General features: G+C 43.9%; 1 protein-coding gene across 2 annotated transcripts; it reads left to right on the top strand.

The window, feature by feature from the left end:
• Positions 1 to 11,913: 11,913 nt before the first annotated feature.
• On the top strand, positions 11,914 to 17,833 carry LOC149471236 (deoxyguanosine kinase, mitochondrial-like). 2 transcript variants are annotated; one of them, XM_089651823.1, is made up of 3 exons: positions 11,914 to 12,065; positions 15,856 to 16,093; positions 16,867 to 17,833. In XM_089651823.1, the coding sequence occupies exon 3, from the start codon at positions 16,867 to 16,869 to the stop codon at positions 17,767 to 17,769; it is 903 nt and encodes a 300-aa protein (XP_089507949.1). In that variant the 5' UTR covers positions 11,914 to 12,065; positions 15,856 to 16,093; the 3' UTR covers positions 17,770 to 17,833. The 2 variants fall into 2 exon arrangements, with proteins under 2 accessions (XP_089507949.1, XP_089507948.1); XM_089651822.1 differs by lacking the exon at positions 15,856 to 16,093.
• Positions 17,834 to 27,225: the final 9,392 nt, after the last annotated feature.

Genomic DNA, 27,225 nt, shown 5'->3' with positions numbered 1-27,225 from the left:
CTTTGGGGGGGAGCCCCCCTGCCCCAAAGCACCCCCCCCAGGTTAAGAACATGTGGCCTGGTATGGTTCGGGGGGGGGGTGCTTGCTCGTCTCCCCCCCTTTCCTGGCCTGCCAGGCTGCATGCTCAGATAAGGGCCTGGTATGGATTTTGGGGGGACCCCACGCCATTTTTTTTTAAATTTTGGCGTGGGAGTTCCCTCAAAATCCATACCAGACCCGAAGGGCTTGTAGTGGATGGTAGAGGGGACCCCACGCCGTTTATTTATTTATTTTTTTAATTGACGGAAATTCTTTTACATTCAGCTGTCAGTGGGGAACCCCGTTTAAAGCTGAAACATTAACACATGGTTGTCACTACTAAAATACTGCATGACTTAATAAAATATCTCATGCGGTATTTTAGTAGCGTTTACTTTTTTTTTACCTCAGGAACGGATTAATTGGTTTTCAATGCATTCCTATGAGAAACAGCAAGTTTCGGTTTACAAATTTTTGGCTATACCAAAAGTCCTGCAGAACGAATTAAATTCTTAAACCGAGATATGCCTGTATATATATATATATATATATATATATATATATATATATATATATATATATATATATTCTACAGAAGCTGGATCATAATTGAATATTATTTAAAAATCACATTTCCACTTTCAGCTGCTATTTTTTTGCATGGTTGTCATCATGTCTCACTGGAAACAATTTTCCTAAAGGGTTAGTTCACTTTTGCAAAAAAAAAAATTCCTATGCAGATAAGGGTTGTTTGTAGATAAAAACAAACTGTTCAGGTCTAATTACATTTTAATAATGCCCTTGCTATAGGTGTAGGCCATTTACATACCTCCTGATGCCTGACTGGAAGACTCTCAGGACGTTGCTAAGTGAGGTCTGGTCATTACTGCTCACTTTCACCATCACAGTGAGATTTCTCTACCATGATGTAGTAGCTCTAAGCTCAGAATTTGAGAGCTCACTCCTGTGATGGAGGAGGTGAGCAGTAATGACAAGACCTCACTTAGCAATATCCTAACAACAGTGGAGTCCTGAGGCAGGTGCAGGGAGCAGGGAGGTACACCGGACCCGCTCCAAGAAAATGTAAGTTGTAAAGAAAGCCGATGATCCCCGCAGAATGGATCGGATCTGCGAAGTGAGCATAATGGATCGGAGTCCGATCCATAATCCTCAATCCGCAGATCCAATCCATTCTGCGGGGATCGTCGGAGGGGGTGTCACCAAGTGTTACCGCACCGGGTGACACCAACCCTAGGGACGCCTCTGCCTAACAATGTCCTGGTTATATTACAGTCAGTCTTCAGAAGGTATGTAAATGGCTTACACCTATAGCAAGGGCATTATTCAACTTTGGTCAAAACTGCGCAGTTTGTTTTTATCTACAGTTGCCCCTTATCTGCATAGGCAGTTTTTGGTACAGGTAACCTAATCCTGTAAGCAAATAATTTTTGTGAATATATTGCAAAATTTCTTACTTTAAGATTCTACTACTAATAGCACTTTATGTTGCAGGGTAACAATGCTAAGCACTCCGATCACAAATGTAAACAAAAATATCAATATAGCCCACCCCTTCTGCTTCCGATCACTTCTCCACTGATGGCTTCTGTAAGTAACACTGATCCCATTGACCACCAACAAAAGGTGGAACATACTAAATACAAGCAGTAAGGGGGTACACTGAGCAGCAATTTTATAGGGAAAAAACACTGCTGACCATCAACAGTTGTGTGGCACTCACAGCTGATCGTGCAACGACCTTGCGTGTTACCTCAGTACACAATTAGTAGATTTATTGATTTAGGAGATATACTCACAAAAGTAGTAATAAAACAGGTATGTAAAACCCAAAACCGAACCATATGATAAGGAGACATGTGTGAATCCCATCAGAAAGGGAGATTCTCAGAGTGACGCTGACACATTTCGAAGGGGGGTCCCTTCTTCATCAGAGCTCATTTTTCTTCACTACAGTTTGTATCAAGCTTCCCCAGCTTCGGGTTAGAGCTACACAGCCTTGGTCGGTCCTGGATGAATTCCCATACTCTTACATAGTATTGGTACATCGGCCCTCTACTAGTCTGGGTCCCTGAGTGCAGGAGGTGTTGCATCTGTGTTTACTTTACTCACAAGTGATCGCCTGACCACTGAAAACTGCAAGCTGTTCTGTTCATTACATAGTCCTGACCCAGACACACTGATTCCTAAACTAAACCATTTTGGGGGATTTATTATTATTATTATACAGTATTTATAAAGCGCCAATAGTTCACTCAGTGCTGTACATTACAAAGGGGGACAGAACATGTGACAGAACAATACCAATACAATGCAAAACATGAGGGGATTGAGGGCCCTGCTCTTTCGAGCTTACAATCTAGGAGGGAGGGGATGGTGGCACAGGAGGAGATAGCTGTGGGGGATGGAGTGGTAGGAAGAGTGGAGGAGGTCGGCAAGTTAGCAGGGGGTGGGGTAGGCTTCCCTGAAGAGATGGGTTTTCAGGGTGCGCCTAAAGGAGAGGAGAGTAGGTGATAATCTGATGGGTTGGGGCAGGGAGTTCCAGAGGATGGGTGACACCCTGGAGAAGTCCTGGAGGCGGGCATGGGAGGAGGAGACCAGGGAACTAGAGAGAAGGAGGTCTTGTGAGGAGCGGAGTGTGCGTGCTGGGCGGTACTTGGATATTAGGTCGGTGATGTAGTTCGGGGTAGTATGGTGGACGGCTTTGTACGTCAGTGTTAGGATTTTGAATTTGATCCGTTGCGCAATCGGAAGCCAGTGGAGGGATTGGCAGAGGGGGGTGGCGGAGACGGAGCGGTTGGAAAGGTGAATGAGTCTGGCAGCCGTATTCAGGATCGACTGAAGCGGGGATAGGCAGCGGCGAGGCAGGCCAGTGAGGAGGGAGTTGCAGTAGTCGAGTCGTGATATGATGAGGGAGTGGATGAGTTGTTTAGTGATTTCTGGAGTTAGGAACGATTTTGGCGATGTTGCGGAGGTGGAGTCTGCACGAGTTTGTTAAAGATTGGACTTGGGGCTTCCCTGGATTTTTAGGGTATCAGAAATGTGATAGGAAGTTAGAACAATATTTTTTTCCAAAATGTTTCGTCTTCTTTCCTTTATATATTAAAAATTTTAAATACAGTGGTTTTTAAATACCACCAAAAGAAAGATAGATCCATCTCAAAAATTATATACTGTAAATCTATTTTGGGACAGTGTTGCATGACAGCAATTGTCATTCAAACTATCACAACACTGAGAACTGAAAAATGGCCTAGTAATGATGGAGAATGAACAGGCTAGTACTGAAGTGGTTAAGCACACCACACACTACAATCTGAGAGTACAACTATGTAGTACAAGTGCCTGCCTGGATGAAAATGAATTGGATAGTTTAGGTAGGTCCTCATGATACATGTTTTTTTTAAATCTAAAAGAGATTGCATTAAGTTTGTACAGTAAGACTGTTATGTGTATGGCAAGCTTTACAGTGATTTGTCAATGGGAGGGACAGCCTTCATTATAACCATCTCACCAAAGTCAATGTCATATTAGGAAAAGCTGCAGAGTCTGCATCCCTTTAGAGCAATGATTTTTAACCACCAGCCCCACTACTGGGTCACGGCCTCCAGCCACATGATCTCCACATGATCACATGATCTCCACAGCGGCCGGGAAGAGGAGAGAGCAGTGATAATGGCTGCAATACCTGGGTGGTGACGTCATCCATAGACCTACTAGGAGGCATCCATTGTCGGCTGTCCCTCCTCTACACTGCAGCTGCTGCTGGGAACTGGTCACGTGACCAGACCTCAGAATAGGTAAAGTATAAGCATTTTCCTTCTACAAAGTAATTAATATAGGATTTAGAAGAGGGTGGGAACAGTTTTAAGTTTAGTCTTCCATTCACGCAGACATGACCATCCAAATTGCCACGGCAGCTGGTGTTGTTGAGAAGCCCCTCTGTGTCCACAACTATACCCTTAACATGGGAAGGGTGGACTTCGACGTCAAGATGATGAAGCCATACTTAGTTTTCCAAAAAGCCAGACACTGGTACAAAATTGTATTTATTTATTTCAATTGGCTCTATATAATGCTTTTGTGCTTTACAAAGCAACTGGACATAGTGGATCCTTCCTAAAATTCCAGGAAGAGATCATCACGGCTCTTTGTATCCAGAAGGTGCTATGTCTATAGCAGACATGGAATAAGGCATGACACCCGCTTTTTTGTCCCTCCTGGTCTCTGCTTCAAGGACTGCTTCCGTCCTTACCACATACTAGTTGTCATGTTTCACATGACTGTCATATGCCTTTAAGTGTTTTCTATATCTTGTCTCTGCCCCTCCCTTTCCTTTGGTTTAGTTAATGCTGTATAGATAGCCCTCCCCCTTTCCCAGAAATGCATTGCAGCTCTAGCCTCATGTCATGAAGTAGATCACATTATGATCTTTTGACCTATCGAATGTTCATTGTTGCAAGATTCTTTCAGTTTATGGAATAAACTTCACAAGATCTACAAGATGTCTTATCCATTGAGTCACTGACTGTGGTATCCAACTGAGGTTGAAGTTATCGCTATCTCATCACAACTGTAAGTTACAGAGATCACACTATCAATGCTTAGATTGGAGAGACAGAACGCTAGTGGAGTATTAGTATAGGGTACAGCACGCCACAGTTCAGGTCACATATTTGCACAGGGTCTCAAAAGATGTTAGGTAGTCAGAGAACTGGCTATAGCATTTTCAGAGACCCTACAATCTGGTTAAAGTTAAAGTTAAAAAAAAAGTTAAAAAACCCCATTAAAAAATAAATAGTAAATATAAAATAAAATATTTTAAAAACCAAAAATAGTTGTAGTTTTTGTTGTTGAGTTACTGTTATACTGTTACTGTTTTTTTGTTACTGTTTTATTGTTCACCATTGCTGTTTTCTTTGCAGGAATGTCATTCAGCTGCAGCACCGATCTGTTTATTCTGACAGCAACAGGGTCTTGCTCTCATAATATACATAAGGAAGTGTATGCAGCGCTGTTGGATTAGATTTTTCATATGAAGTTAAAAAAGAGCATATGTGCTCAAGCAGGGGGGCCTCAGGTGGCCAGTGGGTGGATGGCCCCTATGCTTTGGCATATATTTTTAGACATTTTTTTTGGCAGATTTCTTCATCCACATCGATTGATGCGAATAGAGGAATCTGTTTGGTTCTTTTTTTTTCATTAAGCCCACGGGCTGAACGACAAAAAAAGAACATTTCATGTGTGCCCACCATTTGAAGTGGGTGGATGCAGAGTGGTATATTCTAACGGTAGGCATGCCACACACTTTTTCTGGCACAGCTTTATTCTCTTTTCTTCATTCAGCCCACAGGCTGCATAAAAAAAAGAATATAGCATATACACCCACCAAGGACCAGTGACATACTGGTACATCATTGGACTTTGAGTGCAGGCATCATCCTGATATTTCTTTTTTCAGCTGGCGATCAGCTTTCATTTAAAAGCAATTCTAGTGTCCAGTTAGCAGCAGGATTGCTTTTTCAAGCATCGGGAGAAGATGCTCCCCATTTGCCTTCCACGGCCTTCTCAGGCAGTCCAGTGCCATCGGGGGGACCTGAGAATGCAGCCAGTGGTTCTGCCAGCTGACCATAGAGCTGATTGGAAACCGGAATGACGCCAATCATCTCTATAGTCTAAGAAATCGGAAGCTACAAGCATTTCATCACTTCAGTTTCGCAGGATATAAACAGCGCCATTTGTAAATTGGGAAAACATCTGATTACAGAGATCTTGCTGAAATCAGATGATGTCAGGACAGGGGGGTAAATCCTCTGGAGGGCAAGCGGTTAAGCTGGCCATAGATTATACAATTTTCTTGTTCAATTTTCTTTAAATTTACTTTCAACTAGTGCAGGGGTGGCTAACCTGTGGCTCTCCAGCTGTTGTGGAAATAATTTCCCATGAGGCATTGCAAAGATGGGAAGTTACTGACTTGCAGAGGCATGATGGAACTTGTAGTCCTGCAGCAGCTGGAGAGCCGCAGGTTGGCCACCCCTGAACTAGTGCAAGGGCCTACTAGATTGCATACAAATTGAAAGTGTTTAGATATTACCTCAAATCAGGGGCATATTTGCCACGAGGCAAACAAGGCGTTTGCCTAGGGTTGCACTTTTCAGGGGGGCAGCGCTGCCCCCTCCCCTTTCCCACGGAAGGGACACTTAAGCTAGGGGCTGCTGTGTCTTACCTGTGTCCGCGACTCCGTGTCCCACTTTGATCTGGTCCACGAGGCGCTGCTGGAGGAGGGTAGGTTGGAGGAGAGGTTGTCGGTCTGGTGTCTTCATCTCCGTGGATCTTGGATCACGATGTGGGTGGGATGACACGCTGCCCCTCTCATCTGGCCACACCCCCTGGATCACTGGGCAGCCTATGGCACCATGTCCCTCCTTCTCCAAGCTCCGCCTCCTCGCCTGTGATTGGCTGCCAGATATGTAGCTCAGGGAAAGCAGAAGGAGCCGAGTGGCAGTGCGAAGATCGAAGAAGCTGATTGAAGTGAGGGACCAGCCGGAGCCGGTGAAGAGGAAGGAGAGTGGCTGGAGAAGGAAGACAGATCGGTAAGGTAAGTGTGGCCGGGATCTGGGCAGAGCAGATGGTGCTGCTGCAGCCAGGTATGCTGGCTGTGGATGGGAGAGGGAGGGAGCCCGGGCTGGAGCAGGGGTCAGCAATGTAAGCATCATTGGTGTCAGTGGGAGTAATAGTGCCCCATCATTAGTGTCAGTGTGGGAGGAATAGTGCCCCATCATTGGTGTCACTGACACCAATGATGGGGCACTATTCCTCCCACTGACACCACTGATGGGGCACTATTCCTTCCATTGACACCAATGATGGGGGACTATTCCTTCTACTGCCACCAATGATGGAGCACTGTTCCTCCCACTGACACCAATAATGGGGCACTGTGCCTTCCACTGACACCAATGATGGGGCAGTATTCCTCCCACTGACACCAGTGATGGGGCACCATTCCTCCTAATGACACCGATAATGGAATAAAATAAGAGGTGGCACTCTAATAGGAAGAAGTGGAGCCTAAAGAGGAAGAGTGGAGTTTACAGATGAAGGGGTGGATCTTAAACAAGAAGGGGTGGGGCAAATTTAGATAGGAGGGGTGCCCCATTTTAGTCTTGCTTAGGGCAGCACAAAACCAAAATACACCACTGCCTCAAATTATATGGTTTTGGTAAAAAGGAAAATTGTACAAGAACATTGCGTAATATATCGGTAGCCTAATATTAGCACACTAATAACTGTAATAGTTATCATTTGACATGCCTTGAATAGAACTGTTTTGGGAAACTGTTAAAGCGGAACTAAAGGCTTAAAACATACCTGTCCAATGGTCCTATGCCAGAGTTGGTATTTTCTTCTGAGTGCCAGTCTTCAGGCCTCATCATTGGCTGGTAGCGGATGGCCTTACTCCTGTGACATGCTTGTAACATGTTACATGTTACACCCATATTCAGGATGTAATGTTACAGATGCAGCAACCCCCACACCCCTACGAGTCCCCGTTGTGATGGCGAGCGGGGGATCTTTTCCCCCCACTTGCTGTCACAAATTTAAAAAGACATGGCTGTGCGGGGCTCCGTTAACCCGGTGGCCTCATTCATTCAGAGTTGAATGTGAGAACTACAAATACCAACAGCCTTTGCGGCTGTCAGCTTGTAGTCCTCAATGAACTACCAGGACATTGTTGAATGCTCTCTAGGTAGTTCATTGATGCTTCCTGTCAGTGTGTAACTGCCTGCCTGTACGAGGTATTAGCAGACAGCTTACATTGACAGTCTGCAAGAGCCTCACATTGCACCCGTGATCAGCAGATCACGGGTGCACTGCTTTACAGCCTCCTAATAAAATAAATAATAAATGCACATTTTTTTTACTTGTAAAAAGGTAAACTTATTATTATTATTATTATTATACAGGATTTATAAAGCGCCCAAAGTTTGTGCAGCATTTACAAAATGAACTTATCCTTTACAAAAAGGTCTGGTCACAAAAAGGTTAAAACAATATTGACAGACAACAAGCAGTGCTGCCAATGTTATAAAAAATGCCAGCCATCACTTATTTAGAGGGAATGTGCCTCTTCTGAAATAAAGTCCTTCTGTCTTTTTTGCCCCTTTTCCTCTTTTTGGTCTAATACAGTGGTCTCCAAACTGCAGCCCATGGGCCTGATGAGGCCCTTTGCTTGCCTTTAGCTGGCCCTTGGAGCACTTTCCTCCCACTGATATGAGGCACTATTCCTCATTCCTTTGGCACCAAATATTGGACACTATTCCTCCCCCAACTATCAAAGAGGGGGCATTGCTTACTCCCACTGGCCACAGTCCGGCCCCCCAAAGTCTGAAGGACAGTAAACTGGCCCTTTGTTTACAAAGTTTGGAGACCCCTGATCTAATGTATAGAAAAACATACTATTTAGCTAACAAACATGTAGTAGCTCATGTGCAAGAGCGTACAATATGCTTGTTCAGATCGGTAGTATGTACGATATGGTTCAGTATTGTAAGCCATGGACCCATTTACAGAGCTACATTTTGTAGCATTTAGCTGCGTAAACCAGACTTTACCCGCTTCCCAACCACGCTATAGCCAAAAGATGGCTACAGCGCAGTTGTCCAGTTTTGGGAGGGCATCCATGGATGTCTTCCCAGAACGCGCCCCCTGCGCGCTCCCAGAGGCGAGCACCGGTGCTGTCAGTGATCGCTGTGTCCTACAGACACAGCTGATCATGTGATTAGGTAAAAGGCCAATCACAGCGGCCTTTTGCCACATGATCAGCTGTGTCCAATGACACAGCAGATCATAATATAAATACAGTTGTCGGTTATCGGCAGCACTTTCCTGACACTGTCACAGTGTCAGGAAAGTACTGCCGATAACTGGCAAATGTGACAGGGGAGATCTGCACTGATAATCAAGGCTATGACTATCAGTGCCCTGATTATCAGTGCCATCTAGCAGTGCCTAGCAATGCTACCCAGCAGTGTCACCCAGCAGTGTCGCCCAGCAGTGCCTCCAGTCTGTGCCCAGCAGTACCACCAGTCAGTGCCATCTGTCAGTGCTATCAGTCAGTGCCACCTTTCAGTGCCCATCAGCATCGCCTATCAGTGCCCATCATTGCTGCATATCAGTGCTTTATTGGTGCCTCCTCATCAATGCCCACCAGTGCCACCTCATCAGAGCAGCCTCATCAGTGCTGCCTATCAGTGCTGCCTCATCAGTGCTGCCTATCAGTGCAGCCTCATCAATGCACAAGAAGCATGGTGAGTATTTTTCAGATCTCGTTTGTTGCCACAAGTTTTTGGAAAATGAAGAAAGAAAACAAAAACATTTATTCTTTTCTTTTTTTCTTTTTCAAAACCTTGTGAGAAAAAAATTAGATCTGCAAAATACTCACCTTGCCTTGGGGTCATTTGGGGGGACACGCATACACACAGATACATGTACATACACAGAAATACACATGCACAGACACATGTACATACATACACAGACACGTACACACAGACACATGTACGTACATACACACAAACACACATGTACATGCCCAAACACATAGACACATGTACACACACACACAGACACATGTACACACACACATACATGTACATACACGTAGACACATGTACAGATACACACATGTACATACACACAGACACATGTACAATTGTACATGCATACACAGACACACACACATGTACACACGCGTACACACACACACGCCCCCCCCATAAAAGTTGCAGTACTTCGTTCTTCACTCACAGAGCCGGGTACTGCACTCTAGGGGGAGGCAGAGAGCACAGCACACACTCCTTGCTTTGCTTAGACTGTGTTTAACTTTTGAGCAGTCTGACGGCTCCCAGTGCCAATGACAGATCCGGCCTGAGCTCGGAGCCTGCTCAGCAAGACGGCCCTGGGGGACACACTCGCCCCACCATAATTTCCACTCACCATTGGCGAGCAGGTGAGTGGAAATTTCAAACCCTGATGTAGCAGAATACATTTTGGCCTAAATTTATGACGAAATGTGAGTTTTTTGGATATTTTTTATGACAGAAATGAAAAAATATAGTTTTTTTCAAAATTTTCATTTTTTTTTGTTTATATCGCAAAAAACAGAAAAGCTCTATTTGTGTGAAAAAAAAGGACATAATTTTCATTTATATACAGTATTGCATGAACGTGCAATTGTCAGTTAAACTAGTGCAGCGCTGTATAGCAAAAAATGGCGTAAATTGCAGTATCTATACCATAGTTTGTAGATGCTATAACTTTCACACAAAGCAAATTTTTGGTCTTTTTTTGTTTATAGTACAAAAAATAAAAAGCGCACAGGTGATCAAATACCACCGAAAGAAAGCTCCATTTGTGTAAAAAAAAGGATGTCAATTTTGATTTGGGTAAAGCATTGCATGACTGCGCAATTACTAGTTGAAATAGTGCAGGGGCGAATAGCAAAAAAAGGCCTGGTCAGGAAGGGGGGTAAATACTCAGGAGGGCAAGTGGGTAAAGAAATGAAACCATATGCAGTGCATCAGTGTATACAGGTTTTTTTTTTAAACTAATGCAAGCCCACATCTCTATTTCATCTCCACTGTAACAAGTTCCCGCCCGCCCTAAAGCAGATTGACGGTTGGGCGGGACACCCACCGTTGTGACTGGGCGTCATATGACGCCCTGTCAAAACGAGCCGCGCTGCACCGGACACAGCCGATGGCATATCACTACACCACCCCGTTGCCAGTGTCACATGACCACTGTGACCAATCACAGCAGATCACATGTCAATTGTATACAATGGATGGCTTCCTGTCATGCCATTCATTGTATACAATGATATTGTTAGCTGTAACTGGCCAAGGCAGTCACATGATACAGACAGGGCCAATCACAGCCCATTTGTATCATGTGATCAGCTTTGCCCAATCACAGCTAATCACAACAAAAGATTGAATGAATCAGTTTCATTCAGTAACAATGATTGCAAATATCAATGAAATACATTGGTATTAGCAATCATAAAGTGTTAAAACAAAAAAAAAACTGATCACTTGCCCAGAGTAGTTCAATGTTACTATGGTAACATTTTATTGCTTTGGTCACAGTGTGCTGAAAAATAAAATAGTAAAAAAAATAAAAAATTTAATAAAAAATAAAAAAAGTCATAGAAACATTTGAAAAAAAAATACACATTCAATTATTATTATTTTCACCAAAGAAATGTAGCAGGATACATTTTGTTCTAAATTTATGAAGAAATTAATTTGCAAAACAGAATCAAAGAAAACTGCGTTTTTTGTTTCAAATGTTTCAGGGTTTTTTGTTTTATTTTGCAAAAAATAAAAAAATCAGTGGTGATTAAATACCACCAAAAGAAAGCTCTATTTGTGTGAAGAAAATGATAAAAATTTCATATGGGTACATTGTTGCATGACCCCTCAATTGTCATTCAAAGTTTGACAGCGCTGAAAGCTGAAAATTGGCCTGGGCAGGAAGGGGGTGAAAGTGTTCGGCATTGAAGTGGTTAAAGGATTTCTAGCAATACTGAGGTGAAAGAGCCTGGGGGGGGGCTTTATATCATCTTGGACTAGACTGTATTAGACTATAAAGCTGAGTGCAACAACCCCCTGAGGGAGAGCTTTTCTTTTTATAAGAGTCAGTAAAAAGTCAGCTGACAGCACATGGACCCTGGAGATGTAGTATAATAAGCATCTGGTAGTCTCTGGACGTTTGTAAGCGAATTGTAGTATACAATAAAGTTGGTTCACGAGAATGGCTGTGTCTCTCACAGCACAGTGCGCAAGGATTGGTTGAGGAGAGATCATGTGACTGCAATGTAGCCGGAAGCAGGAAGAGATTGTGTGTGGATACATGCAGCTTGTGTGCATATTGTGGGTGTACGGAGGAGAGCTGCTGGATGATGGCTTTGATCGGATGTGAGCTGACACGACAGAAGAGGAGGTTGTGGATACTTGTGGAAGGTACTGTGTTCATAGTGGAGAACAGAGGAGCCAGTGAGGAGATAGATGAAGTATTTAATAAAGGAATGCATTTCAAACCAAGCACATTAATACATTGACTTACAGACATTGGGTACAGTTAAACTAAAGGCTTTTTTTTGGTAGATTTGAATAGAGTGCTGGGGAGTTAGATCCACTGTCAGGTTGCTGCCTGTCCACTTTAGGAAGATTAGGGCTACATTCACACTGGCAGTTAGGGCTGGTGTGAATTGTAGCGGCAGTTCTCCATGCGGCTCTCAGTGGGTAAGCGCGGCCTCCAGCCTCGTTCACTATAATTACCAGGTCGCAGGTGGCCGTACCTGTTCACGGCTCTCTGCACAGCCAGCGATTACCTGCAGAGATCGCTTTTGGACGCATTGTCTAAAGCTGGCCACGCACTATACAATCTGATTGTATAGTTTTCTTTAGGCTCACCATATACATTACAATCAGACCATATTACAATCAACTTTAGATATGCCAAAACTATGTAATATGATGATCTAGCTATGCAATTTGTGTCCAATCAGGCAGACTCTTCAACTACATACTTGTTGGTAGAGCTAAAGATCGTACAATAAGGTTGCAACGTGTGTGGTGAGCTTTAGAGCTACCATCAACTATGTAGTGCATGACCCTGGCTGATTGGATACAAACTGAATGTAGGTTCTTATATTACTTAAAGGATAAGGTCACCTTTTGGAACATGTAACATGTTCCCATAGCTGCAGCCGCCTCCTGCTGCCCCCCCCCCCCCGACAGATAGTACGAGGAGGAGTCTCCCCGTACTATCTGTCAGATTTGAAAACAGCGTGGCCGTGCGGAGCTCTGCCCACACGCCCACATCATTCATTGACGGACTTTCGTGAATGAATGTCAAGTCCCAGCAGTCTTAGCGGCTGTGGGCTTGTAGTTTTCAGTGAACTACCATGGTGCTGTTGAAGCTTCCTGTTAGAATATCTGCTTGCTTGTACATCCCGTACAGCAAGCAGATATTCCGACAGGTCTGCAGGAGACTTGCATGGCATCAGCGATCTATTGATCATCGGTGCAATGTTTTCCAGGCTCCTGTTGACAAAAATAATAAACGCACATTTATTTTACCTGCAAAAAAGGTGCATTTATTATTTTTGTCTAAAAGGTGAACTTATCATTTAAGCTGGGTCAGGGATGCTGAATTTGTATCGCCCGACATGTAGTTCCAGGCATATGTAGCTCTGGGCACCGGGCAGGTATTTTTATGTTAGGGCTTGTCAGGTGGAAGCATTCGGGTGGCTGCGCTGCCACCCAATTGTTTCCACACAGTGCCTGCCTGCCCCCCCCCCCCCCATTGTATCCCAGGTTCTGCTTGCCAATCTGCGGGCCCAGGACCGGCATAGTGGATGCTGCTGGCTAGAGAGGAAGCAGGAGAGCAAACACACATCCACTCTTCTCCCATTGTTCTTGACCCAGAAGCGACATGTATGATGTCACTTCTGGGTCCCTTTAACCATTTGCCTATCGGGCACTTATACCCCCTTCGTGCCCAGGCCAATTTTCAGCTTTCAGCGCTGTTGCACTTTGAACGACAATTGCGCGGCCATGCAATCCTGTATCTGTGTGAAATTTTTTTTTCACACAAATAGAGCTTTCTTTTGGTGATATTTAATCACCACTGCGTTTTTTATTTTTTGCGCTATAAACAAAATAGAGCAAAAAATTTGAAAAAAAAAAGTTTTTCTTTGTTTCTATTATAAAATTTTGCAAACAGGTAATTTTTCTCCACTGATGTGCGTTGATGAGGCAATACTGATAGGTGGCACGGATAGACAGCACTGATAGGGGGCACTGATGGGCAGCACTGATGGGTGGCAATGACTGACGCCACTGACTGGTGGCACTGCTGGGTGGCACTACTAGGCACTGATGGGCACAGGTGGGTGGCAGTGATAGGCACTAGTAGGTACTTGTGGGTGGCACTGCTGGGCACTAATCATCAGAGCACTGATCACCAGTGCCCTGATGATTGGTGCCGATCCGTACTCTGAAAATTGCCGGTTATAAGCAGTACTTTCCTCACGCTGTGACAGCTTGAGGAAAGTACAGCCAATAACTGGCAACTGCATTTACTGGTGATCTGCTGTGTTATTGGACACGGCTGATCACGTGCTAAAAGGCCGCTGTGATTGGCCTTTTACCGCATCACATGATCAGCTTTGTACGTAAGACACAGCGATCACGGAGATCGCTGGATGCGCCCCCCTGGGGGCGCATTCTGGCGGATGTCATATGACCTCCACCCAGAACTGGACAACCGCACTGTAGCCGTCATTCGCCTATAGCCCGGTTGTCAAGTGGTTAACAGTGTCCCAGGAAAGAATGTAATGTAGTGTGATCTGGAGCACAGGGGAGACATGCAGGTTCTTTTAGACCCTGGATGGGTCATTAAAAAGAACTTGTCACCAAAAAATCATCACATAGATTACTTTTTGTCCCTTATTAATTAAAAAAAAAGTGCAGTAAAAATATTTTTTTTAATATTGTATTAAAAAAAAAAATTACACCCCAGCACATTCTCCCCCCCCAAAAAAAAAATGTTGAGGCCTCCTCTCCCACCGCCACATATACGCACGTACAAACGCACGCATCGGGGTGCCTACACATGTTGCATATCACTGCACACGCCAGAATGAGAGTAATATTTCTAGCTCCAGACCTCCTTTGTATCGCTAAACTGATGACCTGTAGGGGGCTTTTAAAGCGTTTTGCTCTAAAATTAACTTTAGTGTGTTTTTTTTTTTTACTGAAATTTAGCATTTCCTAGACTTTTGGTAATCTTGTGTTGCATAAAAAATTGGAACTACCACTATTTTATTCTCTAGGGTGTCTGCTTTCTGAAAATATATGTCTTGTGGGTTTTATGTGATCTTCAGGCCTAAAGTGATGTTTTGAACGTGGGCAAAAAACAGAAAAACAGCTCTGGCAGTGAAAGGGTTAAAGGATAAGTTCGCCTTCGAGAACATGTTACATGTTCCACTCATTTTTAGGGTGGAACATGTAACATGTTCCTGCTCCTGCAGTGGCTCGGAGATCTGAGGCCTCTGTGTGACAGCAGTATGGGGAGAATTTCCCTGTACCAGCTGTTGCTTTTTGAAAAGAGCTTGGCCATGCGGGGCTCTACCCACACAGCTACGCCATTCATTCTGAGTTCATTTGCGGATGTCAGCTTGTAGTTCTCAGTGAACCAGCACAGCACTGTTGAGCGCTCTAGTAGTTCATTGATTCTTCCTATCATTGTTTAACTGTCTGCCTGTACGATCTACAGGCAGACAGATTACACTGATAGTCTGAAGGAGTCCTGCATTGAACCAGCAATCTGCTGATGGCTGTGCAATGCTTTCCAGGCTTCAAAAAAAAGCAAAAAAAAAAAAAAAAGCAGTTCTGATTTAAATACAGTTTTTGGTTAAATTTTTTTTCTATCTGGGCAAGTAGATTGTTATCATGGACAAATAGATTTGGCACCCCGATTTAGTCCTTGGACAAGTAGTTTTTAAAAAAATCTGTCCACATCCCTGTGTGTATAAGTGTAGCTCTCTCAGTTCAACAGAAGAGAATCGGTAGACTGGACTCTGTTTTAACGATCCTGATGGAAAACCATCATTCGATAAGCGCATGCAGCCAACTGCTACAGCACTGATCAGTTTTTTTGCTCTAGTGCACATAGTTTGTATTCTATAAGAGCTGAATGAATCCTAAAGTAAACTGAAATATTTTTTTCTTCAGTTTTGTATAGAGTGTGGAAGAATTAGAATCCCTGTCAGCTTTTTATTGATACCTGCGTCCCTTGCTGGATAGATTCACCCTTCTCTAATTGTCCTTGTGACCACTGACATAGAAAGTGATGGGAAGTCCAAACTTGATATGGTTGTCACCGGAGCAAGGAGTGAGGAGAAATCTTCCAATGGGGACCTCTGTTTATGTGACAACTGAAGAGGGGATTTCCACTTGCTTCCTGCTGCTACTCCAGAACTGTAAGTGAAGGGAACTCTCCCGAACAGTACAAAGAAACACTCCCCAACAGGATTATTTCATAACTTCCCCTTGCACTATGTGACAAAATTATTATCAGTAATAACAGTGAAATATAACATATTATTGGTCAGAAATGAAAGGCAAACAGTGGTAGTTGTAGTACACTGTGGCCTTTACACTCATAGGTATTGTATGAAAGCCCCCTCACTTTCTTTTTCATTGGGCTCTGTGGGAATTTCCCCCTCCTATTTACATTGGTGGTCATTGGTAGAAATCCCTGCTTATATTTATGGATTAATGGTGACTGGGAATAATGTTTCCTCTTCTGCTCACATTGGTGGCTATTGTGAAGAAGCCCTCTCCCCATTCATTGGTGGTCAGAGAAAGGAACTCGCCCACCTTTTACATGCATGGTTAATAGGAAAAACACACCTTTTTTTTTGTTTTTAATTCTGGGTAGAGTTGGAAAAAGCATGTTTTCACTTTTGTCTCGGCCATCATTCGACATGGAGACATTTTTCACCACTTTCTGTTCAGACAGGAATTAATGGAAATCTCCTCAGTAGGGACAGAGACCACAGTAAAAACTTGACAGTGGTTCTAACCCTTCCATGCTCCAATCAAAAACAAAATAAGTTCTTGCTGGAGTTGGGTTTTAAATTTTCATATTTCTCGACATTGCTAGGTGCTATTTTTTCATCAGTATAGCAAGTTGAATGCAGTTATTCATTTTGCCTGCATATGTCCTAAACATCCTTTTCTGTGTCAACAGATGTTTACCAACAAAATCAGAGTATTCTTGGATTCAGCAAAAACACATTTTTGTAATTCACAGAATCTAGATGTCAAACTGTTTTGTACTTTTATTCATAAGCAAGGAAATGAACATGGAAGTGCCATGTCTAAGAAATCTGTAAAGCCGCAGCCCAGGTCACAGTGTGCCTCTTATAGCTCCAGGAAAGAGGTGAAAATCAAGAAATTCTCTGTGGAAGGGAATATTGCTGTTGGAAAGTCCAGCTTCTTGAGATTATTAGCCAGCACGTGTCAAGAATGGAGTTTTATGGGAGAACCTCTACACAAATGGCAGCATGTCCATTCTTCATCCAGTCACGGGATGGATAATCTGCTGCAACTAATGTACGACAATCCAGCTCGATGGTCTTATACCTTTCAGACACTTTCTTGTATGACTCGGTTTAAAACTCAGATTGAGTTGTTTTCAGAGCAGTTGCTGAAGCAGCAAGAACCTGTGCGAATTTTTGAAAGGTCTGTATATAGTGATAGGTTTGTGTTTGCTAAAACTCTCTTTGACCTCGGCCATTTGAGTGACATGGAATGGAACATGTATCAAGAATGGCACACTTTTTTACTGCAGGAGTTTGGGGAGAGGGCTACTCTGGATGGGATTTTATATCTCCGTGCAACCCCAGTGAAATGTTTTGAGAGGCTTCAGAAAAGAGCAAGGAAAGAAGAAAAGAGGGTTACCCAACAGTATCTTGAAAAGTTACATGACCAGCATGAAGGCTGGCTGATAAATAAGAACACAGACCTTCATCCTGCACATTTCAGTAACATTCCAGTTCTGATTTTACAGGTTGATGAGGATTTTGAAGAGAATCCTGTAGTTAGTCAGCATCTCATTAACCAGGTGAAAGACTTTGTAGCCTCCCTGTAATATTTTATTGTTGTATCTGTATTTTAAGGAAATCTGTACTGACCTACATAAAATGCTAACTGCCTGTCTGTGTCTGGCTTCCTTGCTTTAATACACTAATCTCGAACAAACATGAAGATAAGAAAAAATCAGAGTGAAGTCAGAACTGGCTCAGAAAATTCCAAAGCCATTGGATCAGCATGACCACCCAAGGGATTATTATTATCACAAGGAATGATCAACAGTGGCAGCTATTATACTTTCTCACAACAGACGTATATTCATACTTGACTCTTGGACTGCTTTGTATATTTCTTCCAAATCTGTGTAGTTTATACAGCATGAAACTTTTGATTTCTGCCGGAACTTCCTGTAATAATGACCAGTGACTGCGGCTCTGTCTCCTTTGTAGGGTAACTGGTCTTGTCTCCACCTCTCCTGTAGTTGTCTACAGGCAGCCTGCAGTGGTTGAACCTGCTGGATCCCTTCCACAGCTCTACTCTGTGTCCAGGCTATGTGCAGCACAGTGATGATGTCTTTGCAAAATTTATATGGTAATATCTGGATTTCCAAAGGTATTTGCTCCAAACAAAGTGGATTTTATATGTTACAGCTATTGAGGAATATATCTCATTAAAAGTTTTGGTACCCAGAGTTCAGGTCAGAAGCAGCTTTTTAATTAGGCAACTGCCTAAGGTCTTGCGCTTACAGGGGCCATGTAGCCACCTAATTTCCCTAATGGAGGGAGGGGAAAGGCATAGGCGTAGCATCAGGGGTCACAATAGCTACCCAGCCTGTGCTTCAGGGGACCTATGCAGCCTCCCTCTCACATTGATCTTTGACACTTTGTTTGCCATAGGGCAGAGTGCCTGTGTGTGTGTGGCAGGGCGGCGGTATGAGAGGAATGTGACAGGACAGACCATGCCCCTCCCCACAGGTTCCAAGTGGGACAGGGCTGTTGAGTGGAGGAGGAATGATACCTGACTACTGCAGCGAGGTAGTGAGTGGTACAGAGTCTGCTCCCCACTGCCTTTCAACCCTCTGTCCTACCTGTCCATGCCCTCTGTGAGCTTGTCCTGCACTCCTCCTCTCTTGCCTTCTCCCCTCACCTCTACCTCCATGTCAGTCCCTGCAGGGGGAAGGAGGACTCATAGACATGCTGGTACTTGTAGTGTCTAGGCAACACAGGGACCCCAATGTGACATGAATTGACCCCAACATTAGCATAGTGTCAGGGGTCACAATGGTGGCCCCATACATGCTCCAGGGGCCTGTGCGGCCTCCCTATTACATTTTGGTTTTACACCTGATCAAGAGGGGCAGCATATACAGGAACTGATTTCCTGTACTTTCCTCCTGTAGACGCTGAAAGCCGGCTTCTCATTTCCCTCCCACTGGCAATCAGCAGCTGCAGGAGGAAAATACAGGAAATCGGTAACTGTATATGCCATCCTGCCTGTCCAGGTCACTCTTATTTCTGCTGCCCAGGCCCCCTGTGTGCTCCACTGCCCCTCCCCCCGCAGCATTTCCAGCTTACCTCCTCTCCTCTGCCACCAGCTACTGCTTTCATGATGGAGAGAGGGGGAAAAGGCCAGTAAATATATCTTATTTAACAGCCCCTTCTTTTTCTGAATGAACACAGTGAGTGATCAGTACCAGTCACTCCTATGTCTATTTAAAACGAAAAAATAGTAACTGAAATCATTCACTGCCCTACTGACCCCATCCTCTGCCTTACGGACACATCCACTGCCCCACTGACATCATCCACTGCCCTCCTGACATCATCTACTCTATTGACCCCATACTCTGCCCTACTGATATCATCCACTGCCCTACTGACACACCCACTGCTCTACTGACATTACCCACTGCCCCACTGACATCACCCATTGACATCATCCACTGCCCCACTGACATCATCCACTGCCCTACTGACACATCCACTGCCACTCATTGGGATCATAGAATGTGTGTAAGGGCTGCCATGCACATGGGGGCTTCTCTGTTCCTGGGGGGTATCATGCAGGCTGTCCTTCCCCTGGATCATCTACAGTGGATGCTACATGTTTAGTCTGCATGGTGCATTACATAGGGCTCACTGGGATCATAGGATGAGGCTACCATGCACATTGGGAACAGCCATGGGCCTCCATTCTTATATGTCTGTCCCTTCCTTATGGATCCTAAAGCACATTCTGGGTGTACTATGCATGCTGGCCTTCCTCTGAATTGTTTACAGTGCTCCACTTCACATACTACATGTGTAGCCTGCATGGTGCATTGCATCGGTATCACTGGGATCATAGGATGTGTAGAGGCTGCACATGGGAGATCATCCCTGGCCCTGCATCCTCTAATGTCTGTCCCTAAAACATATTACATAGACGATTAGCTTTTGCATAGATGATTGTGTGGTGGCTGTGTGGGTTACAGTGGAGTGCACACTGCAGGTTTCAATCACTGTGATGCAGTACTGCTTTCATGAATGTCATAGCACAGTAAAGCATATCCTGCATATTTTAACTGTCTGATGACTACAAATGATATATGACTGTGGATGATGCTTGGTGTACATTTACAGCCTAGGTATGGGCCATGATGAACAATGCATTCATACACCATTACACTGACCACACTGCATGATTCTGAAGCTTGGCAGTAGGATGCTGGCAATTCTTTCATTTTTCTCTATACTGGTTTGTCTTTTCCTGACACGGCAGTACAAATAAATTCAGCACCAGGTGCTCTTCTGTATTCAGGTTCAGTGACCATAGTCAATGCATTGGCTGTGTCGCCAGAAGGTATGGAGCATAGGTTTAGGAAAATCTATAGCTCTTGTTAGGTAATGTGAAATGTACGCATAACGGAGAACTGTCTAGTAAGTGACAATCACTATACAGAGGGAGCTTGTGTAGCAGTGCATATCCTGGTGTGATATGATCCAATGACATGCTGAAATCCTTGAGGACTGGCCATGGGTGAATTACCATCAGTTCGTTGTACACTACACAGTGCAATGTATTAATAATTATTTATTGCTTGAATTTTTTTTCCCCATTATGGGCGTGAGTGTGGCCTCATGTTTAAGTTTTGCCTAAGGCCTCACAAAGCCTAGAGCCGCCTCTGGTTCAGATTTATATATCTTGGTGAATATTAAAGCTGAACTCAGGGGAAAATAACAGTAATTCCCTTGTAGTGCCTTCCCTCATCTGCAAGAGTTAAATGCTTATCAAGTCTAGGGTACCGGTAAAAGGAATTTTACACCCAATCCCTTCCTCCCTCCCACAGGTTTTCCCCATGCTGTAAGACATGTCCTCTCAGCGCACCAACAGTCACAGGCATTCTGATGTTATCAAGTGTGATGCATTTACTAGTAACCTTGCATTATATGTGCAGATGCTGAGGAACTGCCTACAAACTGAAGCATCGGACAGAAGAGTTGAGCTCTGGCTGCCGTGGAAGAGGGATTAGATAAGTAAAAGTCCTTTTCCCTGTTACTAGTCATGAACAAGCATTTAATTCTTGCAGCATAGGAAAACCTCAATGTAAGGGTTTTTTTTTTTTCTTGGACTTTAGCTTTAAAATATGAACGCAAGGCAGATATAGATATACACCAATTTATTATTTGCAATGCTGCATTTAGTAAAACATTATAATATGTATTTCAAGTGCAAGTAGTGTAAGTACCTGAACCTGTCCTGTATCCCCACACAGCAGAGCTCAGACTGGTACAGGGTGGGGCAGAACTGGCACCCATTCAGGTGTGCTGCATGCTTATGTGCTGGCAGGAGAAAAGAGCAGGCTAATGTCTCATCAGTATTCTTCTGCTCCTTCACTGACCATTTAGGCTGCATTCACATTTGAGCGTTCTGTAGCTTGAAGCTCGAAGCTCCAAAAATGATCAAATTTAAAAAATCAGTTCGCCAGGTGTGAACAGGCACCATAGAGAGCAATTGATTTTTGTAAGTTTGAGCTTATAGGCTGAGATAGGGAGCTGACCACCTGAATTATTTAAAGCTGTATTGAACCCAAAACCAAAAATGTAATATATTGTGGCTTACTAATCATTCAGTGTGGTTGCTGCATTTGTTTTCTTTTTATAGGCCGTTTTTCTCTCTCTCTTTTTTTTCATCCGGTGATCTGGCCAGGAACACACTTCCTGTATTAGAATGCCCCCACTTCAGATGAAGGAGCACAGGGGGCACCTTTGGATGTCAGTGTAGGGGGAGGGGAGTGTTAGATGTACTAGCAGATTTAGATACATTAACAAACTGAAGACAAACTTCAGCTCATACTGCAGTTACAGCAACATTTTTTTCTGGGATAAAGATTTTACATAAAAGGCGATCACTCTAAGCACCCATTTCAGTGGTAAATTGTTTGTCTGAACTCTCAAACTGCTACATTTGCAGGAGAGCCTGTTCTGTTGAAAAACAACAGACTTACTGACAGGATCACCAGATGAAAATAGAAGAAAGTGTAAGGCCCCTTATACACTGGCGGACCTCGCCTGCTCAGCGGGGACTCTCTCCACTCATTCCAGCTAAGCAGGTGGATGACAGGTCTGCTCTGCTTGTGCAGAGCATACATGGACACAGCCCGCTGTTCTCTATGGGGCGGCCAGATGTAAACGGACCACCTGTCTATTTATATCTGACTGTTATCCGGTCCAATCCGCTATATGGATGGGGAATGGATCCCCCATCTGTTTTTAACAGGTTGCAGACGGGTGTACACAGACACATGCAAGTTTACATCCACCTCCCTATAGAGAACAATGGATGGTCCGATCAGGTCCGCCTGAAAAACAAGCAGTCGGTCCTCTTGTGTGAAAGGGACCTGAAAATAAAAACGCATGCAGCCATCACATCTAACAATTGGCAAGCTGCAATATAATAAATGTTTGCTTTTGGGTTTAATACCGCTTTAACTGTACCAGAGAAAAGTCAGGTCACCAACCTCGTTCTACTGTCAGCTGGGCTGTGTGAATCTCAGAACTGGATGGACAGCATTACATATCTTTTGGCAAGTGAAACCTTTTCAATATACAGGTTTGCCTAGAGATCTAAGGATTGATATAGGGGGATCAGGCCTCCTTCCTCCTGCTGGTGACCCCTGTATTGATACATCATATAATTCTATTCACTTTTCTCACTGCCTGGCCACACTATTTGCTCATTTTGAAATCATCTAATTGTGCGGTACATTTAGGAGTTAGAGGTCATAATAAAATAAATGGCATTTTTCCTTGTGCTCCTAATTTAGAGATCTACATTGTGAAATTCTTTGCTCCTGTGTGTGTTGCAGTAATGCATGCTTGGTTAATGTGCGTGACCATGAAACCACAACAAACATGAAACCGCTTCTTTTCTTTTTTTAGAGTAGGAAAAAGTTAAAACACATTTGTCTTCTTGTTATTGGCATTGGAATTAGTCACTGGAACAAGTGTCTCCATTGGAAGACACTTTTTAATGTTAAGGATTTTACATTTGAAGTTTTAAAATGTTTAACGTTTATTTCCACTTTTGCAGTCAGATTTGAGATCCCCCCCACTATATGTTTGTTATGTGTTCTCATTCACAAAGTATACCTAAAAATAATACAAAAAAAAATCTTTTCTTTTTAGGTGTTTATTTGGGGCAAGTTTATTCATAGGACTCTATTGGCCGCTTGTATTGTACAGAATAGCTTGCAGTGTGCAATTAGGGAACAGAGCGAGGAACTTTTCTTTAAGTGCAGTACATACAATGTGCCCACCCTAGCTTTGGCATCTTTAACCCTTTGTTAAAAAAAAGAGGAGGTATTCGACAGGGGGATGTAAATGCAAGTGGTTGATCAGCATTTTTACCTCCCGCTTAAACTATGCAATGGTGGCTATAGGGAATAGTATATATTGGTGACACTGGAAAAATTATACAGCATGTCACATTTCACAAGAAGTATTGCTGCCAAATGTGACCCATTTAAGTGAATGGGGTCACACTGCAACCACAAGCCAAATGCTTGGCTCGCAGTTGTGGTATTTTAACAGGAAGTTCTCCTTTGAACCAAAAAAAAAAACAGGCATTCAAGAGGAGGTATTATCACCTTTCGAATGCCTGGCAGTCACTTATCTACTGCTCTCTGAAAAATGATCCGTGGTGGTAGAGTAAAACAAGCACTAAATGCTGAGGGGTATGTTATTGTGCGATTGCACACACTTTAAAGTTTGAAAGAGATCTAGAACATTTATTTTAGAACATCAGTATTGCAACACAAACAATAGTTATAAGATAAAACCAGTGCTCAAATCTTCATGCTATATTGGAGCACAGAATCTGTCATTCTCTGAGGTACAGCCCTTGAAAGATCAGGAAATCTTGGTACTGACAAAAGAGCACACTCTCCTCGTGCAATACCGTGGTAAAAAATGAGTTTATTAAAATGCGTAAAGATGCATACTCACAAACCAAAGAAGATAAAAACAGACAAAGAGCCAGTAGTATCGGTCCCAGACAGCGGGAAACCCTCGATGTGATTAGATTATCACTTTGAGGGTTTCCCGCTGTCTGGGACTGATACTACTGGCTCTTTGTCTCTGTTTTTCTCTCCTTTGGTTTGTGAGTATGCATCTTTACGCATTTTAATAAACTCATTTTTTACCACATTAATGCATGAGGGGTGTGCGTCCTTTCTTTGCTTTCTTTTGTCACAAACAATAGTTATATTTGACAATCCACTGTAAGCTGACTTGAAAAAGTAAGTGTTGCCTGTCTGCTGGCCATCCCTTACCACAGCTTCCTGGATTTCCTGGATGGTTTGCAGCCTACCCTGTGGTCATATTCCATGGCACCTTGCTGCCTGCGAGCAGTGTGTTTTCTGTACTGACTCCACCTCTTGAAACTCCTCCTCTCAGCACTTCTGTAGTTCAGAAGGCAGACTCTGTGAAATGTGTGGCACAGCAGTGCCTATTCACAGAATATATATATATATATATATATATATATATATATATATATATATATATGCGTGATTTTGTGCAGCCATGATGCCCTGTAGCAGTACTTCTGATATAGGGCAGCATGAAGGTGGTTAAGTAAATGTGTGGGGATCTTCACAAGCAAAGTAAGTTTACAATCTTCAACATCATTCACATTACTAGGAGAAAGCTACAAATATTTGAAATATATTGTGGAAATGAATATGTGTATTTATTTTTTGACCATAGATACACTTTACAAGGCAAAAACCTAAACAAAAGCCTGTTAGGAAAGGTGACTTGTAATAATAGATGTATTTGCATATTTGCACTCACACTAAAAGTTTTACATTGTAATAATAATAAATCATTTTTTTACCTTTTTTTCATAATGACTGTTTTGTGTTTCTTGCTTTTATCTTTCTGTTTGGGCAACAAATGAAACTAAATGGTGAGCAGCTAATGCTATCCAGCAAACTTCAGCTCTGCTAAAGTCAAAAGGTCATAAGATTTAGGATCTATGCACACTAGGCTTAAAAAAATTGCCAGCGCTCTTGAGAGAAAAAAAGATAATTTTGAGCATTTAATTTACCGTATATACTCGAGTATAAGCCGAGTTTTTCAGCACATTTTTTGTGCTGAAAAACGGCCCCCTCGGCTTATACTCAAGTCAACATCTGCAGATAGTGAGGCTCCGTCAAGGGGGGCACGTACAGGGGTGGGCAGAGGGCTGCTGTCTCTTACCTGGCTCCGGTCCCACGATGATCCATCCAGGAAGCGCTGCTCCTTCCGTCACTCCGGCCACTCCCTCACTCCTGCCGCTCGGCTCCGCCTCCTCACCGGTGATTGGCCGCCAGAACTGTAGCTCAGGAAAGGTACACAGGCGGCCAATCACGGGCGAGGAGGCGGAGCCGAGTGGAGTCGCGAAAATCGAGTGAGGGAAAAGCCGGTAAGTGTGCAGTGCAGAGGTGCTGCTGCAACCACATATGCTGGCTGCAGCAGCACCATACTGCAACGGGTCAGCAAGTGTCATTGGTGTCAGTGGGAGGAATAGTGCCGCATCATTGGTGTCACTGATACTAATGATGGGGCATTATTCCTCCCACTGACACCAACGATGGGGCACTATTCCTCCCACTGATACTAATGATGGGGCATTATTCCTCCCACTGACACCAACGATGGGGCACTATTCCTCCCACTGATACCAATGATGGGGCACTATTCCTCCCACTGATACTAACGATGGGGCACTATTCCTCCCACTGACACCAACGATGGGGCACTATTCCTCCCACTGATACTAATGATGGGGCATTATTCCTCCCACTGACACCAACGATGGGGCACTATTCCTCCCACTGATACCAATGATGGGGCACTATTCCTCCCACTGATACTAATGATGGGGCACTATTCCTCCCACTGACACCAACGATGGGGCACTATTCCTCCCACTGACACCAACGATGGGGCACTATTCCTCCCACTGACACCAACGATGGGGCACTATTCCTCCCACTGACACCAACGATGGGGCACTATTCCTCCCACTGACACCAACGATGGGGCACTATTCCTCCCACTGACACCAACGATGGGGCACTATTCCTCCCACTGACACCAACGATGGGGCACTATTCCTCCCACTGACACCAACGATGGGGCACTATTCCTCCCACTGACACCAACGATGGGGCACTATTCCTCCCACTGACACCAACGATGGGGCACTATTCCTCCCACTGACACCAACGATGGGGCACTATTCCTCCCACTGACACCAACGATGGGGCACTATTCCTCCCACTGACACCAACGATGGGGCACTATTCCTCCCACTGACACCAACGATGGGGCACTATTCCTCCCACTGACACCAACGATGGGGCACTATTCCTCCCACTGACACCAACGATGGGGCACTATTCCTCCCACTGACACCAACGATGGGGCACTATTCCTCCCACTGACACCAACGATGGGGCACTATTCCTCCCACTGACACCAACGATGGGGCACTATTCCTCCCACTGACACCAACGATGGGGCACTATTCCTCCCACTGACACCAACGATGGGGCACTATTCCTCCCACTGACACCAACGATGGGGCACTATTCCTCCCACTGACACCAACGATGGGGCACTATTCCTCCCAGTGACACCAACGATGGGGCACTATTCCTCCCAGTGACACCAACGATGGGGCACTATTCCTCCCAGTGATACCAACGATGGGGCACTATTCCTCCCACTGACACCAATGATGGGGCACTATTCCTCCCACTGACACCATTTTTTTACATTGACTAGTAGGTGCCTCATTTCCCACCCTCGGCTTATACTCGAGTCAATAGTTTTTCCCAGTTTTTTGTGGTAAAATTAGGTACCTCGGCTTATATTCGGGTCGGCTTATACTCGAGTATATACGGTACTAGCATTTAGCAGGTTTTTTTTTCTGCCAGAAAACCACTGTCAAAAACACAAAAAAGATGGCTAAAATATGCCCCTAA

This window comes from Staurois parvus, unplaced genomic scaffold (genome assembly GCF_062004578.1).
Source record: "Staurois parvus isolate SC_StPar_1 unplaced genomic scaffold, SC_StPar_1.0 ptg000025l, whole genome shotgun sequence".
NCBI classification, from domain to species: Eukaryota; Metazoa; Chordata; class Amphibia; order Anura; family Ranidae; genus Staurois; species Staurois parvus.
Note: the sequence above shows the minus strand (reverse complement) of the source record. Positions and strands in the feature narration are given on the sequence as shown.

Excerpts from the sequence above, each read along its gene's own strand:
- LOC149471236 (XM_089651822.1), top strand. The coding sequence starts at position 16,867 with ATGTTTACCAACAAAATCAGAGTATTCTTGGATTCAGCAAAAACACAT.